The sequence below is a fragment of the Manis pentadactyla genome, chromosome 7 (genome assembly GCF_030020395.1).
Source record: "Manis pentadactyla isolate mManPen7 chromosome 7, mManPen7.hap1, whole genome shotgun sequence".
Classification (NCBI taxonomy): Eukaryota; Metazoa; Chordata; class Mammalia; order Pholidota; family Manidae; genus Manis; species Manis pentadactyla.
In genome coordinates, this window is record NC_080025.1 from 144,252,189 (window position 1) to 144,271,475 (window position 19,287).

At 38.9% G+C, this 19,287-nt stretch overlaps 1 protein-coding gene across 9 annotated transcripts in view; it reads right to left on the reverse strand.

Moving 5' to 3' along the window:
* The window catches only part of PRKAG2 (protein kinase AMP-activated non-catalytic subunit gamma 2), a 266,756-nt gene that overhangs the window by 20,870 nt on the left and 226,599 nt on the right, over positions 1-19,287 (reverse strand). For 7 of the 9 annotated variants that reach the window (XM_036899688.2, XM_036899690.2, XM_036899687.2 and 4 more), the window contains 2 exons: positions 15,063-15,144; positions 14,059-14,117 (listed from right to left, as the gene is read on the reverse strand). The exons of the other annotated variants lie outside the window; for them this stretch is intronic. In XM_036899688.2, the coding sequence (XP_036755583.1) occupies positions 14,059-14,117; positions 15,063-15,144 (141 nt within the window). The remainder of the gene's footprint in view (positions 1-14,058; positions 14,118-15,062; positions 15,145-19,287) is intronic. 9 annotated transcript variants of the gene reach the window in all.

The window sequence follows — 19,287 nt, forward strand, 5'->3', positions numbered from 1 at the left end:
AGTAGCTGGGCCCACGTTCAATCTCCTGCTGAAAACAACTAGAAAATGGGGAAAAATACGCCAAACAACTGTTTTCAGACATCAGACAATAGGCAGGGCAGGGCTGTTCCCCCTGAAAGGGAAACACATGGAGCCCCAGGACGGCCACGTCTCTCTCCAGAGCTTCCCTCTAGATTGCAATCCAGGGGCCAGCCCCAGACGCAGCGCAGCGGTGTCACCTGGCTGAGGAGGCAGCAGTCAGTCTGGGCGGACTGAGCCGGACGGAGTTTGCAGGGAAGAATAGCAGACAAGAGGGGGCTGTCCAGAGGAAGACAAAAGGCTGCCCAGATATGCCCTGGAGTGTTTTAATACTAAGCTGGGCACACACAAGGTGTAACTAACTATATAAGGCCAGGCAAAGACACTGAAAGACATGTGCATCCTGCCCAGGCAGAGTGGAAAGTTCTCAGGGAACAACCCAGGAATTCCGTAGAGATCCCAGAAGTAGTAGTGGGACTAAACTTGCCAGATTAAAGACTAACACCCTAACAAAGCCTCCAAACAAGCCCCAAAATGAGCACGTGAAAAGAAGCTCAGCATCAGTGGCCATCAGGGAAGTACAAATCAAAATCAAAGTGAGATGCCACTTCATACCCACTAGAATTGGCTATAATAAAAAAGACAGACAGTGACAATGTTGGGGAAACGGTGACAGAGGATGGGGAGAAAATGGAAACCTCAGACATTGCAGTGGAAGTGTAAGAAAGTGTACAATGTAGAAAAGTCTGGCAGTTTCTCAAATAGTTAAATGTAAATTATCCATGACCCAGAAATTCCATTCCTAGGTCTATACGCAAGAGTAATGAAAACATATGTCCACATAAACACTTGTACATGAATGTTCACAGCAGCTTTATTTATAACAGCCAAAAAGTAGAAACCATTCAAATGTCCATCAACTGAAGGGATAACTAAAATGTGGTATATCCATACAATGGAATATTATTTGGCAATAAAAGAAATGGAGTGCTGATATCTGCTACAACATGGAGGGACCCTGAAAATATTATGCTAAGAGAAAGAAGTCAGTCATAAAGGACAAGGACCACATATTATATAATTCCATTTATATCAGATGCCCAGAATAGGCAAATCTAGAGAGACAGAAAATGGATTAGTGGTTACTTGGGGTTGGAGGGGATGGAGAACTGGGTATGTGTGTCACACCTAAAAGGTTTGGAGTTTCCTTCTGAGGTAATGCGCATGTTCTAAAATTGACTGGGTTGATGGTTGCACAACTCTGTGAATATACTAAAAGCCACTGAACTGTACACTTTAAATGGGTGAAATATAGGGTATATGAACTGTATACCAATAAAACGTATTAAAAAGCCTCAAAAGGGGACACATGGAGCCAAGACGGCGGCATGAGTAGAGCAGCGGAAATCTCCTCCCAAAACCACAAATATTTATGAAAATATAACAAAGACAACTCTTCCTAGAAGAGAGACCAGAAGACACAGGACAACATCCAGATCACATCCACACCTGCGAGAACCCAGTGCCTTGTAAAGGGGGTAAGATACAAGCCCCGGCCCGGTGGGACCTGAGCGCCCCTCACCCCAGCCCCCAGCGGTAGGAGAGGAGTCGGAGCGGGGAGGGAGAGAGAGCCCAGGACTGCTAAACACCCAGCCCCAGGCATCTGCACCGGAGCGCAGACACAGTGCGTGCGTGAGGTCCTGGATACTAGGGAAACAGGACAGTAAGACTTGTGAGCAGGTCCCTGAGGCCGGCGGCCTGGGGACAAAGAAAAGCGAGTGCTTTTTGGAAGTCTTAAAGGGACAGGGACCCCACAGCCGGACGGAAGCATCCTGGGACACTTAGTCCAGCAGCAGGGAATCTGGTGAACTCTGGGCACCCTAACCCCTGGGCTGCAGGGAGCAGGGAGGCCCCTCACGGAGATACATAGCCTCCCGTCTGCTCCGCCTCCAACGCGACTCCACCACTTTGGAGCAGCTGCCCGAGCCAGGCCACGCCCACAGCAACAGCGGAGATTAACTCCATAGCAACCGGGCAGGAAGCAGAAGCCCTGTCTGCGCGCAGCTGCGCAGCACAAGCCACTAGAGGCCGCTGTTCTCCCAGGAGAGGAGGGCCACAAACCAACAAGAAAGGAAGTCCTTCCAGCCGTCACTCGTCCCAGTTCTGCAAACTATTCCTATCACCATGAAAAGGCAAAGCTACAGGCAGACAAAGATCACAGAGACAACACCAGAGAAGGAGACAGACCTAGCCAGTCTTCCTGACAAAGAATTCAAAATAAGAATCATAAACATGCTGACAGAGATGCAGAGAAATACGCAAGAGAAATGGGATGAAGTCCGGAGGGAGATCACAGATGCCAGAAAGGAGATCGCAGAAATGAAACAAACTCTGGAAGGGTTTATAAGCAGAATGGATAGGATGCAAGAGGCCATTGATGGAATAGAAACCAGAGAACAGGAACGCATAGAAGCTGACAGAGAGAGAGACAAAAGGATCTCCAGGAATGAAACAATATTAACAGAACTGTGTGACCAATCCAAAAGGAACAATATCCATATTATAGGGGTACCAGAAGAAGAAGAAGAGAGAAAAAGGGATAGAAAGTGTCTTTGAAGAAATAATTGCTGAAAAATTCCCCAAACTGGGGGAGGAAATAATCGAACAGACCACGGAAATACACAGAACTCCCAACAGAAAGGACCCAAGGAGGACAACACCAAGACACATAATAATTAAAATGGCAAAGATCAAGGACAAGGAAAGAGTTTTAAAGGCAGCTAGAGAGAAAAAGGTCACCTATAAAGGGAAACCCATCAGGCTATCATCAGACTTCTCAACAGAAACCCTACAGGCCAGAAGAGAATGGCATGATATATTTAATGCAATGAAACAGAAGGGCCTCGAACCAAGGATACTGTATCCATCACGATTATCGTTTAAATATGAAGGAGGGATTAAACAATTCCCAGACAAGCAAAAGTTGAGGGAATTTGCCTCCCACAAACCCCCTCTACAGGGTATTTTAGAGGGACTGCTCTAGACGGGAGCACTCCTAAGACTAAACAGATGTCACCAGAGAAAATAAAATCACAGCAAAGAAAGCAGAACAACCAAATACTAACTAAAGGCAAAAAATAAAATCAACTACCCACTAAAAGCAGTTAAAGGAAACACGAAAGAGCACAGAATAAAACAACCAACATATAAAGAATGGAGGAGGAGGAATAAGAAGGGAGAGAAGAAAAGAATCTCCAGACAGTGTATATAACAGCTCAATAAGTGAGCTAAGTTAGGGAGTAAGATACTAAAGAGGCTAACCTTGAACCTTTGGTAACCACGAATTTAAAGCCTGCAATGGCAATAACTACATATCTTTCAATAGTCACCCTAAATGTAAATGCACGGAATGCACCAATCAAAGGACACAGAGTAATAGAATGGATAAAAAAGCAAGACCCATCTATATGCTGCTCACAAGAAACTCACCTCAAACCCAAAGACATGCACAGACTAAAAGTCAAGGGATGGAAAAACATATTTCAGGCAAACAACAGCGAGAAGAAAGCAGGGGTTGCAGTACTAATATCAGACAAAATAGACTTCAAAACAAAGAAAGTAACAAGAGATAAAGAAGGACATTACATAATGATAAAGGGCTCAGTCCAACAAGAGGATATAACCATTCTAAATATATATGCACCCAACACAGGAGCACCAGCATATGTGAAACAAATACTAACAGAACTAAAGGGGGAAATAGATTGCAATGCATTCATTTTAGGAGACGTCAACATGCCACTCACCCCAAAGGCTAGATCCACTGGGCAGAAAATAAGTAAGGACACAGAGGCACTGGACAACACAGTAGAACAGATGGACCTAATAGACATCTATAGAACTCTACATCCAAAAGCAACAGGATATACATTCTTCTCAAGTGCACATGGAACATTCTCCAGAATAGACCACATACGAGGCCACAAAAAGAGCCTCAGTAAATTCCAAAACATTGAAATCCTACCAACCAACTTTTCAGACCACAAAGGTATAAAACTAGAAATAAATTCTACAAAGAAAACAAAAAGACTCACAAACACATGGAGGCTTAACAACACGCTCCTAAATAATCAATGGATCAATGACCAAATCAAAATGGAGATCAAGGAATATATGGAAACAAATGACAACAACAACACAAAGCCCCAACTTCTGTGGGACACAGCAAAAGTAGTCTTAAGAGGAAAGTATATAGCGATCCAGGCACACTTGAAGAAGGAAGAACAATCCCAAATGAATAGTCTAACATCACAATTATTGAAACTGGAAAAGAAGAACAAATGAGGCCTAAAGTCAGCAGAAGGAGGGACATAATAAAGATCAGAGAAGAAATAAACAAAATTGAGAAGAATAAAACAATAGAAAAAAAATCAATGAAACCAAGAGCTGGTTCTTTGAGAAAATAAACAAAATAGATAAGCCTCTAGCCAAACTTATTAAGAGAAAAAGAGAATCAACACACATCAACAGAATCAGAAATGAGAATGGAAAAATCAAGACAGACTCCACAGAAATACAAAGAATTATTAAAGACTACTATGAAAACCTATATGCTAACAAGCTGGAAAACCTAGAAGAAATGACAACTTCCTAGAAAAATACAACCTTCCAAGACTGACCAAGGAAGAAACACAAAAGTTAAACAAACCAATTACGAGCAAAGAAATTGAAACGGTAATCAAAAAACTACCCAAGAACAAAACCCCCAGGCCAGATGGATTTACCTCAGAATTTTATCAGACACACAGAGAAGACATAATACCCATTCTCCTTAAAGTTTCCCAAAAAATAGAAGAGGAGGGAATACTACAAAACTCATTCAATGAAGCCAACATCACCCTAATACCAAAACCAGGCAAAGACCCCACCAAAAAAGAAAACTACAGACCAATATCCCTGATGAACGTAGATGCAAAAATACTCAACAAAATATTAGCAAACCGAATTCAAAAATACATCAAGAGGATCATACACCATGACCAAGTGGGATTCATCCCAGGGATGCAAGGATGGGACAACATTCGAAAATCCATCAACAACATGCACCACATCAACAAAAAGAAGGACAAAAACCACATGATCATCTCCATAGATGTTGAAAAAGCATTCCACAAAATTCAACATCCATTCATGATAAAAACTCTCAGCAAAATGGGTATAGAGGGCAAGTACCTCAACATAATAAAGGCCATATATGATAAACCCACAGCCAACATCATACTGAACAGCGAGAAGCTGAAAGCTTTTCCTCTAAGATTGGGAACAAGACAGGGATGCCCACTCTCCCCACTGTTATTTAACATAGTACTGGACGTCCTAGCCACGGCAATCAGACAAAACAAAGAAATACAAGGAATCCAGATTGGTAAAGAAGAAGTTAAACTGTCACTATTTGCAGATGACATGATATTGTACATAAAAAACCCTAAAGACTCCACTCCAAAACTACTAGAACTGATATCGGAATACAGCAAAGTTGCAGGATACAAAATTAACACACAGAAATCTGTGGCTTTCCTATACACTAACAATGAACCAATAGAAAGAGAAATCAGGAAAACAACTCCATTCACAATTGCATCAAAAAGAATAAAATACCTAGGAATAAACCTAACCAAAGAAGTGAAAGACCTATACCCTGAAAACTACAAGTCACTCTTAAAAGAAATTAAAGGGGACACTAACAGATGGAAACTCATCCCATGCTCGTGGCTAGGAAGAATTAATATCGTCAAAATGGCCATCCTGCCCAAAGCAATATACAGATTTGATGCAATCCCTATCAAATTACCAGCAACATTCTTCAACAAACTGGAACAAATAGTTCAAAAATTCATATGGAACCACCAAAGACCCTGAATAGCCAAAGCAATCCTGAGAAAGAAGAATAAAGTGGGGGGGGGATCTCACTCCCCAACTTCAAGCTCTACTACAAAGCCATAGTAATCAAGACAATTTGGTACTGGCACAAGAACAGAGCCACAGACCAGTGGAACAGACTAGAGAATCCAGACATTAACCCAAACATATATGGTCAATTAATATTTGATAAAGGAGCCATGGACATACAATGGGGAAATGACAGTCTCTTCAACAGATGGTGCTGGCAAAACTGGACAGCTACATGTAGGAGAATGAAACTGGACCATTGTCTAACCCCATATACAAAAGTAAATTCAAAATGGATCAAAGACCTGAATTTAAGTCATGAAACCATAAAACTTTTAGAAAAAAACATAGGCAAAAATCTCTTAGACATAAACATGAGTGACCTCTTCTTGAACATATCTCCCTGGGCAAGGAAAACAAAAGCAAAAAGAACAAGCAGGACTATATTAAGGTGAAAAGCTTCTGTACAGCAAAAGACACCATCAATAGAACAAAAAGGTACCCTATAGAATGGGAGAATATATTTGTAAATGACAGATCCGTTAAAGGCTTGACGTCCAAAATATATAAAGAGCTCACCCATCTCAACAAACAAAAAACAAATAATCCAATTAAAAAACGGGCAGAGGAACTGAACAGACAGTTCTCCAAAAAAGATATTCAGATGGCCAACAGACACATGAAAAGATGCTCCACATCGCTAATTATCAGAGAAATGCAAATTAAAACCACAATGAGGTATCACCTCACCCCAGAAAGGATGGCTACCATCCAAAAGACAAACAACAACAAATGTTGGCGAGGCTGTGGAGAAAGGGGAACCCTCCTACACTACTGGTGGGAATGTAAATTAGTTCAACCATTGTGGAAAGCAGTATGGAGGTTCCTCAAAATGCTCAAAATAGACTTACCATTTGACCCAGGAATTCCACTCCTAGGAATTTACCCTAAGAATGCAGCACTCCAGTTTGAAAAAGACAGACGCACTCCTATGTTAATCGCAGCACTATTTACAATAGCCAAGATATGGAAGCAACCTAAGTGTCCATCAGGAGGTGAATGGATGAAGAAGATGTGGTACATATACACAATGGAATATTATTCAGCCATAAGAAGAAAACAAATCCTACCATTTGCAACAACATGGATGGAGCTAGAGGGTATTATGCTTAGTGAAATAAGCCAGGGGGAGAAAGACAAGTACCAAATGATTTCACTCATCTGTGGAGTATAAGAACAAAGGAAAAACTGAAGGAACAAAACAGCAGAAGAATCACAGAATCCAAGAATGGACTAACAGGTACCAAAGGGAAAGGGACTGGGGAGGATGGGTGGGTAGGGAGGGATAAGTGAGTGGAGAAGAAAGGGGGTATTATGATTAGCATGCATAATGGGGGGGAGAAAAGGGAGGGCTTTACAACACAGAGAAGACAAGTAGTGATTCTACAACATTCTGCTATGCTGATGGACAGTGACTCTAATGGGGTTTGTTGGGGGGGACCTGGTATAGGGGAGAGCCTAGTAAACATAATATTCTTCATGTAATTGTAGATTAATGATAACAAAAAGAAAAAAAAAGGAGAGAAAGAAAAGGGGGATTACTCCCTGATAGTATAAAACTAACTGCAAATCAACAATTAATGCATGCTTTACATATCCTTAATTTTGATCATTTAAAGAGTGTCAGATGATCAGCTATGGAAGTACATTTTTCTGATAATATTCCTTTCTCTTAAAAAGAAAAAAAAAGCAGTTCCTGTGTGGTGATCTCCAATAAGTTCTTCACAATGGTATAAAGGTCATATTGAAGTGTGGGCAAAGGGTTTGTTTGTGTTTATACAGAGGATCAAAGCCTAATTTGGCTACCCAGAAAACGAATTAAGATACGATATGAAGAAGAACTTCCAACATCAACATCCTCTGAAAGAGTCATTCCAGAAGATGATCATCAAAAAACTTCAACAAAGCTCCTGGCGCTGTTGCAGTTGTAGCTGCATTCATCCCACCGGTTCCTGGACTTGCCATTGGAATGAAGAAGGAGATATCTAAGCTGGCCTGTGCATACAGTAAAACAAATTTGACTGGATCTATACTATTGGAATTCAACCAAGAATTAGGAGAAGTGCAAGTTGCAGCGCTCCAAAATCGTGCGACTATAGACTATCTACTGTTAAAAGAACATATGGGATGTGAACAGTTCCCAGGAATGTGTTGTTTTAATTTGTCTGATTTTTCTCAAAATATTCAAATTCAGTTAGACAATATCCATCATATCATTGATAAGTTTTCACAAATGCCTAGGATGCCTAACGGGTTTTCTTGGTTTCACTGGATATGGCTGGTAATTGTAGGTCTGCTTTGGTTATGTAGCTGTATTCCTATTATGTTCATGTGTGCACGCAATTTAATTAGTAATTTAAAACCTATACACGCTTATGTTACACTACAAGAAGATATGTCAAAGAAATAATAAATCTTCCCAAGTTTTCTTTTGTCTGCTACTTCTATAGCTTTTCTTCTTCCTTCCTAATTACAACCCTTTAGTAGAATTCGTGCCTCATATCGAAATTACCAAGTATCATAATTCTTCCAAGTGGTAAAGATACCTCAAGACAGATGCTGGGCATAGAAGCTACAGGGCATAAATCTGCAAAGAAGTAAAAAGCTAACCTTTTCAAAGAATATTTCTTCTCTCTCACTTACCAACTTTACATTTCCCTGTATGGCCCCGGAAGATGACTGGTTAGCCAGAGACGGGTAAGATTCCTCAAGGGAGGAACAACCTAAGACAGGCACAGTCGCAGGGGGCCCATCAGGTGAGAAATTGGGGGTCAACAGAGGTGAGGCTTAGAACCTCTCACCCCATTTTGAGGGAAATCTTCTGCATCTGTGGATGTTTTGTTGCCCTTGTCTAGCTTGGATTAATACTTAGTCTATAGGCACACACCTGATCATCTACATTTATCCTCTTACAGCACTAAATTATGTTTTCTACCTTTATCTTGCATCTACCTACCACTTCAGCATTTTATTTAAAATAATAATAATAATAATAATAATAATAATAATAATAATAATAATAATAATGGAGAAATGTGGAATTCACATATAAATCAAGTATAAAAATCAAACGAATAATCATATTTGACCTGATTGTTTATAGTTCATGATGCGTGATCAAAACCGAAAGTTTCTGTGATATGACTGCCCTTGCAGTGTTCACCATGTAAGAACTTATTCACTATGTAAGAACTTGTTCACCATGTAAGAACCTGTTCGTTATGCTTCAGAAGATTGGAGACTGTTGAGAATTAGGCTTGGGGTTGATTAATGATTGTGCATTGAGTCCCCTATACAGAATTTTATTGTTGTTAACAACCATTTGATCAATAAATATGAGAGGTGCCCTCTCAAAAAAAAAAATCATCATGTTTTACACTTTAAATATATACAATTGCTTGCCAATTATTCCTCAATGAAGTTGGAAAAACAAACAAAAGAAAAAAAAAAGCCTCAAAAGGGTCTAGATGATCTGCAACTAAATAAACTGCCTGCCATAACACACTCTAACACTATCTAAAGGAAGACAATACATGTTATTCAACTATATAACATGAACAATATCTAGCATCCATTAGAAATGATTAGATTTGCAAGAAGCAGGAAAATGTGACCTCTAACAAGAGAAAAATCTGTCAAGAGAATCAGACCCACAATAGACGTAATGGAATTAGCAGAGAACTTTAAAACAACTGATGTATGTTCAAGGATTTAATGGAAAACATGAAGATAACAAGGAGAGAAATGGAAAACATGAAAAAGAACCAAATGGAACTTCTAGAGCAGAAAATACAGTATCTGAAAGGAAGAGCACATTTTAGTAGATTAGATATTGTGGAGGAAAAAAACAGTGAAATTGAAGACCTAGAAATAAAATATACCTGAAAAGAAGCACAGAAAAAAAATTACTGGGTAAAACTCCATAAAACAACAGTCTCAGTTGAGTAATTGGAGTTCCAAAAAGGTGATGGGTGGTAATAATTATTTAAGAAATAATACCTAAGAGCATGGAAAGAATATGATAATCAAAAGATAGAGACAGCACTTGACACAATTTAACATCCATTCATAATAAAAATTTTGCAAAGCTGGAAAAGAAGGAACATGTTCCACAAGACAAAGGGCACCTATGAAAAAGTTACAGTTAACATCATAGTTAACAATGTTACACTGAATGCTTCCCTTTTAAGACGGGAAACAAGGCAAGGAGGTCTGCCCTCATGACTTGAATACTGTGCTAGGGGTCCTAGGCAATGAAAGGAAGCAAGAAAAGGAAATACCATGGTCACAGATTTTAAGACTCAATATTGTTCTCAGATTGATTGGCAGACTTCCAATACCATCAGGCTTTAAAAAAAAAAAGTCATTAAGAGACTATGGTATTGGCATAGAGATAGACAAGTAGAACAATGGTACAGAATACAGTCCAGCAACAGACCCACACTTAACACAATAAAACAATCCTATGACAAAAAGAATGTTTTTTCAATAAATGATGTGGGCTCACAACTATCTTTTTTTGCATATAGTGTTATTATGTAAACAGCAAAAATACTAACAAAGTACAAAAAGGTTACTAGAATAAGAAAGAATCTTAGAGGATAAAAGGTCAATGTATTAAAAATAAATTGTTTTTATATACTAACAGTAAATACTTGGAAGATGAAATAAGCCATAGCTTTTGCAATAATTTTTTTCTGTTCATAATTAGGCAATGAAGTGAGATGTAGAGAAACAAGTATCCTCAACAATTTAAAAAAACTTTGGGCTGTAGATCGAGGGGGTTCAAGAGGGAGGGTAGGAAAAAGAAAAACTGCCAGTATTTGCACATGACATGAACCTATATATAGAAAACCCTAAAGACTCCACCAAAAAACTATTAGAATAAATGAATTCAGTAAAATTGCAGGATACAAAATTAACATGCAGAAATCTGTTGCATTTCTATACACTTATAATGAACTGTCAGAAGGAGAAATTAAGAAAACAATCCCACTTACAACTGCATCAAAAAGAACAACATAGCTAGGGATAAATTTAATCAAGGAGGTAAAAGACCTGTACTCTGAAAACTATAAAACACTGATGAAAGAAACTGCAGACAACACAAATAAATGGAAAGATATAGAGTACTCACAGATTGGAAGAATTAATATTGTTAAAATGTCCACACTTTCCAAAGCAATCTACAGATTCAGTGCAATCCTGATCAAAATACCAATGGCTTTTTTCACAGAATTTGAACAAATAATCCTACAATTTGTTATGGAACCATCAAAGATTCCTAACAGCCAAAGCAATCTTGAGAAAGAAGACAAAGTGGAGGCATGATGCCTCCTGATTTCAAACTGTACTACAAAGCTAGTAATCAAAACAGTATGACACTGGCACAAAAACAGACAGATAGATCAATAGAGCCCAGGAATAAACCTACACTTTAACGGCCAATTAACCTACAACAAAGGAGGCAAGAACATACAGTAGGTAAAGGGCAGTGTCTTCAGTAAATAGTGTGGGGAAAACTGGTTAGCTACATGCAAAAGAATGAAGCTAGACCACTTTCTTACATCACATACAAAAATAAATTCAAAATGGATTAAAGACTTAAATGTAAGACTGGAAACCATAAAACTCAAAAAAAACCAACACATAACCAGTAAACACCCAGACACCACTGGTCTTAGCAATATTTTTTGGGGAAATGTCTCCTCAAGCAAGGGAAACAAAATAAAAAATAAACAAATGGGACTACATGAAACAAAAAAGCTTTTGCACAGCAAAGGAAACCAACAAAACAAAAAAGCAAATTACTGAGCTGAAGAAGATACTTGCAAACATTATACCCAGTAAGGGGTTGATACCCAAAATGAATAAAGAACTCATACAACTCAATAAGAACAACAAAAACAACCTGATTAGAAAATAGGCAGAGGGCCTGAATAGACATTTTTCCAAAGAAGACATACAGATGGCCAACAGAAATGTGAAAAGTCGCTTAATATCATTAATCATCAGGGAAATGCAGATCAAAACCACAATAAGATACCACCTCACGTCTCAGAATGGCTAATATCAAAGAAACAAATAACAAGAGTTAATGAGGATGTGGATAAAGGGGGACTATCATGCACTGTTGGTGGGAATGTAAACTGATGCAGCCACTACGGAAAGCAGTATGGGGCTTCCCCCAAAAATTAAAGATAGAGAGCTACCATGTGATCCAGCAATTCTGCTTCTGAATATATCTGAAGAAAACAAAAGCTACTGATTTGAAAAGACATATGCATCCCTATGTCCGCTGTAGCATTATTTACAATAGCCAAGATCTGGAAGCAACCTGTGTCTATCAATAGATAAATGGATAAAGAAGATGTGGTAAATATATGCAATGAAATATTACTCAGCCATGAAAAAGAATGAAATATTGCCATTTGTAAAAACACATGGATGGACCTAGAGGGTATCATGCTAAGTGAAATAAGCCAGAGAAGGACAATGCTCTATGATTTCACTTATATGTGGAATCTAAAACAAAATAAATGAACAAACAACAGAAACAGACTTGTAGATACAGGAAATAAACTGGTGGTAGCCAGAGGGGAGGGAGGTAAAGGGACAGATGAAGTAGATGAAGGGATCAAGAGTACAAACTTCTAGTTACAAAATAAGTAGGTCACAGGGATATAACACAGTATAGGGAACATAGTCAATAGTAGAGTAACAACTCTATATAGTGACAGACGGTAACTAGATCTATTGTGGTGATCACTGCATGATGTATAAAAGTATAGAATCACGATGTTGAAACTATTATAATATTTATGTCAATCATAATTTTAAAAAGTAAAATCTTTAGGCTGTATATTTAGACATAACTGCCCCCACCCTTTTAATAGAAATTTTGATTTAATTAACTACTGCTGAGATTTAAGTGAGATTTAGCTGTATTTTATAAAAATATGTCCACTTAATAATCATACTTGTGATGATTTTACTAGTCCAAAAGCAGAGATCCAAGAAAAACCAATATTTACCTGCACTGACAGTATTTAAAAAATCAGAAGTCATGAGAAACATTCTAAGAGTATGTCTTATGAAGAAACGTTATTTTGTCATTTTATGTAGAAATTTCATTATTAGGCAACATAAACCATTACATGTAAAAACAGTATTAACTGGACTGTCTTTTATCTTCCTGACACCCAAAATAGTACTAATTAAAGAAAAAAGTATATCATTCTGTCTTTCCCACCCTTACAAAAGCAGTAAACAACCCAAACCCAGACCAAAAACCTAACTAGTTAGTAAAATCACAAAAATCATAATGTCAGATGAAGGCCAAATGTGTTTTTCAAATTGTGCTCTTATAAAATGGTTGGAACAGGGACCAGGGGGTTCTGCCACTAAAATTAGCCAAAACAGTCTTTTCTTAACTTGCAGAAAAATACCCAAAGTGAATTTCTTCAATTTTAAGCTTTACTTTTTTAAAACCACACAGTACATGTGGTTGTTAAAAAATTTCAGGGGCAACTGCATGAAGCTACCCTCCTGCCCACAGGCCTGGGAAATGAGGCTGGTGTTCCCATCTCAGAAGGAGGCCATCCCTGGGGAGCCCTGGACAGGAGTTGCACGGGGGGGCCTCCTCCATTCGTGGGTCCAGGCAGAATCTCAACACTACAGCATGGCCCAAAATGCTGTGAAAGATGGTAACTTTAGTGAAACTTACAGAATATCTCTGGGCACTGAGTAAGCTCATAACCTGAGGATTTCTGAAAACTGAATAAAGAAGCTATTGCCTTTTATTTTTCCTAAGATTACCTACTTTAAGCTTCAAATATGACTGATTTACACTGAGGTTTCCTGTATGTTAAATATATTTGGAAAAAATCAATGACCAGCACTACCACCCCCATACTGAGGAGGAAAAAAATGCAAAAAATCTTAAAATATATACACACACAGACTCCCTTATACACAAACACAGCAATACACAGCTCTAATTACTGACATATAAGGATTTTTGGCACTTACCATGGGTGATTTATAATATCTATGTAGTATATTTATGAAATCTGTAATCGTTAGCATGCCTGGAACAGAGAATTATATGTTAAATATAAAACCAGAAAAGTTTCTAAAACACACTGTCAAGATATCAAGCTCAGTTTGATGTACTACTTAAAACTATTAACCTGTTAATTACATACTAAGATACACAAATTAGGCTGAAATTAGATGTGACAGGAAGTACGATGGAATAAGTACGATGGAATCAATCACACTATGTGGCAACTCAATGATACAAAACTTAGCATAGAACATCACAGAAGACTTGTAGCTATGTGTAAATAATTTAAAATACTTTAAGATAAAGTATTCTATAAACTTTAGAAACATGACACTTCTAGGGACATCTGGAGTGTGTCCTGAGCACTCTATTAACAATGATTTTAACAGTCACTGTTTATTAAGTGCCTACTATGTGCCAGACACCAGGACTATAAAGATGAAGAAGATATGAACCTTTTCCTGGAGGAAAGTTACACGATATTTAGATATTATAAGTTACATGATACTTTTAGTAGTATAACAACGACTTATAGAAAAAGTATCGATCACATTCATATAATTTCATTTGCCCGTCAAAAAGGTGTTCCCCAGTGAGGAAGCAGGGAGGGACCATAGATGTGTAAACGTGAACAAAGGTGGCTGACAGAAGTCTGACCACGGCTTCCCCTGCGGGTGCTCTTTCCTGGGTTCACAGGATTGGGCAAAGGCACGTGGGGTCCTTCAGAGAGCCAGAGGTGTTGAATCAAAGAAATGCCATCAATGCAAAAGAGAAGCTCAACAAAGTATGTGTTTTGAATTTACCAGAGGCCTTGCCTTACCCAGGATGTAAAAGCAAGAATATTCTTTAATTTAGTAACATGTTTACAAGGCTGAATTCCAAACCAGCACATACTAAATACAAATTAAAAAGCTTTCTGCTTTTAAGGTTTCCCATTTCAGATTTTCCCCTGGCCCACACTGCTTACCTACAAAACTTTGTTTTTTACTCTCCCACAGTGGTGCTGCTCGAACACCATTGGCTACTAATGCAAAGAAGGCTTTTTTAACCTAAGGGGAAATAAGAGAAAAAAACATACTTTTAAGGTTACATTTGTCAGGGTGAATAATACCTTCAACTAAAGTAGTCAAGCAAATCTTTTCAGTTACCTTCAAACATTAAGTTTTGTTAAGCTTGGTAAACTAAAAATAACTGAATTTATTAACATTAGCAAAAATGATTTTGTATTATATTTAAATGAATGTAGGGATTGGAGATTATTTTTTGAAACTGAATGCAATTAACTTGAAAAAGTTTTTATTGTATCTAAAGACCTCTGCATACACAGCAACATTATCTAGATAAAACATACAAGAGTTAAACTTCAGAGTTTAATTTCTTCTATATGTGGTTATTACTTCATTTGAAAACACTGAAGTTATATCAAACTGCATGAAATGAAAATGTTTTTCACATGTTCAACAATAAAACAAGCTTACTTTCTCATTTCCCTGAGGTTGAGAAAGAAAAGGCTTGAAAGATGCAAATTTCGTTGTACTTTTATACCTTTTAGACACAAACACATTGTGTGCCTGTTACGGGTCAGGTCCTGTTCAGAGCACGCTGACTATAGCTACTTCCTGAGCCCATGACAAACGGTCTCTGGGACTCCACAACGGGTAAGGGAGGCACTGCAACGGATGATTTATTAAAGGCCAAAAGCCCAATACTGAAAATGATCCTCTAAATACACAGAGCAAATACGCACATAGAAAATGGTTTAACTTTTTAAATAACTAAATAAATGAGAATTAAAACATATCTGAAGGATCGCTTACAGCTGCTCAATAAGCCGCTGCCTCTTGGTCACAGCACCTAAGGCATGCTGTCGTGAAACCGCTGCATGTGTCATGAGCCACAGCTTGTATCCACAATCATAAAAATATCCATACTTGCTATGCATGAGTCTTTCCTCTGTTGAAGTTTACAATATTAATATTTCAGGAGTAGTATTCCTGGATCAAACATGTCCAATGTGGCATTATTTCTAATAACGAAACTGGAAAAATACTTTCCTCCGACAAAAGAAAACTTGTTAAGTGTCGGCATACCAATGAGAAAAATGTAATTAGGAAGCTCATGCTGAAGTAAAATTTAAAAAAAGGTTTATGAAAATGAAAAAGGCAGACTATAAAATTATACATTATAATTATATAAAATATGTGGTTAGATGGAAAAGGTCAAGAGAAATAAGCAAAAAATTAAACTTCTACACCAAGGAGCCGGGACTATATTTTATGCTGTGGTCTAGTGTTCTTTATAACTAAGAAGAAAAAGGTTCTTTTCTCACCCTACTATATTCCAAAACCCCTTGTTAACTTACTAATGGAAAGAAATGAGAGAATTATAGGAACTTAGAGCTAGGAATAAAACCTCAGCGCCTGTTGAGGCCCTGGGATGTTTGCCTTGACTAGCAACGACTTCAGGAGGTGCTGGCTGGCCTGCGCAGAGTGGAAGGATGCCTGGTGGGAGGCGGTCTCGTTCATTACTTTCTATACTTAGCTTAGCCCAGCCCAGCCCAGCCCTGTGTCCTGATACAGCAGGGACTCCGTCTCAGCTGAACAAACCAGCAGAGAACTGGGAAGAGGGGGTGAGCAGGGCCACTCCAAAGCCATGGGAGAGAAACACAAATGAAATGGCATCCACCAATTGATACAGTACTTTTTACCAGTTTTTCACAGCTTACATCAAAAATCACAAAAACGTCCTTATTGTTTAACTAAATGGCATCCAGGGATGGTGTTCTAATTGGATGATTTACTGTTTCTACCTGGATGATGCCCTGGGACCCTTGATTGTGGTTCTAGGAAACATTATAAAAGAATATGGGTGAAACATTGCAGATAAACGGATTTTAAAACACATTAAAAATCTGCCTAGCTTGTTTTTCTAGCCCACTGGAGTAGGAAGGGAGCAGGGGCATCTTTTAACCACGGACTACTTATTGTTTTCTCCACAGTAACAGAGGCAGCAGAGAACACCAGTGTTAAAATCATTCATCAGGATCTTTCATGAAATCCTAAGCAACCATGGCTGTTGGAAACCCATTCCAGAAAGTTCTGAGTTTGGCCAGGATGAAATAGCTGAAAACCACTATATAGGTTGGATAAAATATACAAATTGCCACTTGACAGCCCTGAGTGCACCCCGAAACTCATAATTTGAGCTCCACAGTTATTGTTTCTTTTCTGAGAACATTTTCAAATCACCTCCAAATAGGTAAATTTCAAGAGAAAACCGGAATCTACTAAAAAGAATCAAATAAACCCCAGGCAGGATAAATACAAAAAAGCCAACACCTAATCACATGATAGACAAGATGCTAAAAATCAAAGGCAAAGACGATTGGCCAGAGGAAAAAGACACATTCACTGTCACAGGCCCCATGGCCAAACCTGCAACAGCAATTTTTTGCAGAAAAATTTGCAGTTGCAATAAAATTGCGGGGGTCAATTTTAACCCACAAATGTGATGACTGTTCTTTCAGAATCAGGAAAGAGATGCTTCCCCACAATACCTTCTCTGATCTGCTGGGCAGCAGCTCTTAAACAGCTCTAGCTGCTGCAAAGTTACAAATGAGTCTCAAGGCCACTAAACAAAACAACAACTGACTCTCCACGTGGCAGATAAACATGTGGCGACACACAGACCATGTATGGATGTTAAAAATTCATCATGCGTGCCGACTTAAGCTAACACTGAGGACAAAAATGCTGCTCACGCAGTAGGCCTGAGGCAAGGCAGAGAATGGGACAATCCCCAGGGAAGTCCGCTGGCAAGGAGAGTATTTAGAATTTACTGTGGAAACGCTACCACTTCTTCAGAAGGCAAAATATTTGGAGTGAAGTAAAATGCCCTTTACTTATTTCCAACAGGCAAAGTGCGAGACTGACTGGACTCCAGCCTTCGGTCCCCTCTGAGCCTTGGTGCTCTAGTTATAAATGGGACGAGGGATCATGTTTTTCTCACAGGGGCTACATGGACCAACTGAGCTTGTAAGTGAACATTTCTGTATAGTATCAGCGCTGAGAGCCCAGACGAATAAATGCTTTAATTTTCTACCCTATACTGGCCCAACCAGAAGCAGAGAGCAGAGGATTTAGTTTTCATTGTGCACACACGCACTGCTGACATGTCCACACGTAATGGAGGGAGGCACAGTTCCACCCTCCAAAGACCCAACATAATGTTCTAAAGTAGACAAGACACTGTCTTGCCAATGACTTTCAGCCCCGGGCAAGTTCACTATGGGGTCAAAGAGACTGAAAAATGACAATGGAACGCTCTTGGGGTGAAAGGGTTAAACCCAACTTGATTCCCATGGTGGCAGGTCAAACACTAGAATCCCATCCACTCAGAGCATGTCTGGCAAGCAGCAAGCCAATCTCTGCTTCTGGGCTTCTCTGCACCCCCTCTCCTCCCCTAGCCGTCCCAGTCTCTGTCCTTGGCACTGCCACCACTGCAGTCTCTGCTCTTCTGCAGCCTTGCAGCCGTGCCACTGTGTGGCCCAGAGCACTGTGTGGAGCTCTTCATACAGAGTCAGTAACAACGTATTGCCCACACGTGTAGTGAGCTAGCCTACCACGGCCAGGTGAGAATCCTGGCCGCAGCAACCTTCACTTTATCTGTAGACATGCTCACGGGGCCCTCGAGGAGAATGTTTCCAGCATCCCAAGCTGGGTGACCCTGTCTGTTGCTTTTGTGGTTTGGCTGTGAACCTCCTTTGAAATAATGAAGCCTACAAAAAACTTGGCTTTCTTAACAAAATGTGCATGGAGTTGTTTGAAGAGTAACTTAAAAGTATACTTGGAAAATTCTTCACAATTAGAGAAGGTGCCGATGTTACCAGTTAACCAATAAACCAGGATAAAAAGAGGACTGGCATAATCTGGTTCTGATCTGTAGGAAAAAGTCCTTTGGGATCTCAAATACGATTGAAAATATCTTTGTTTTCAACTGATATACAATCTGCAAACAAATTACATATAAGAGATGGAAACTAATAAAAGAACAAATTACAGCCAGTTTCTCTTCAGTAACATTGGCAGCTAGGAGCAATGGAATGATCCTTCAAAATTCTAAATGAAAACTATTTTCATTATAGAATTCTAAACACAGCAGTCTATCAATTGAGTATAAGGGATATGGGATTT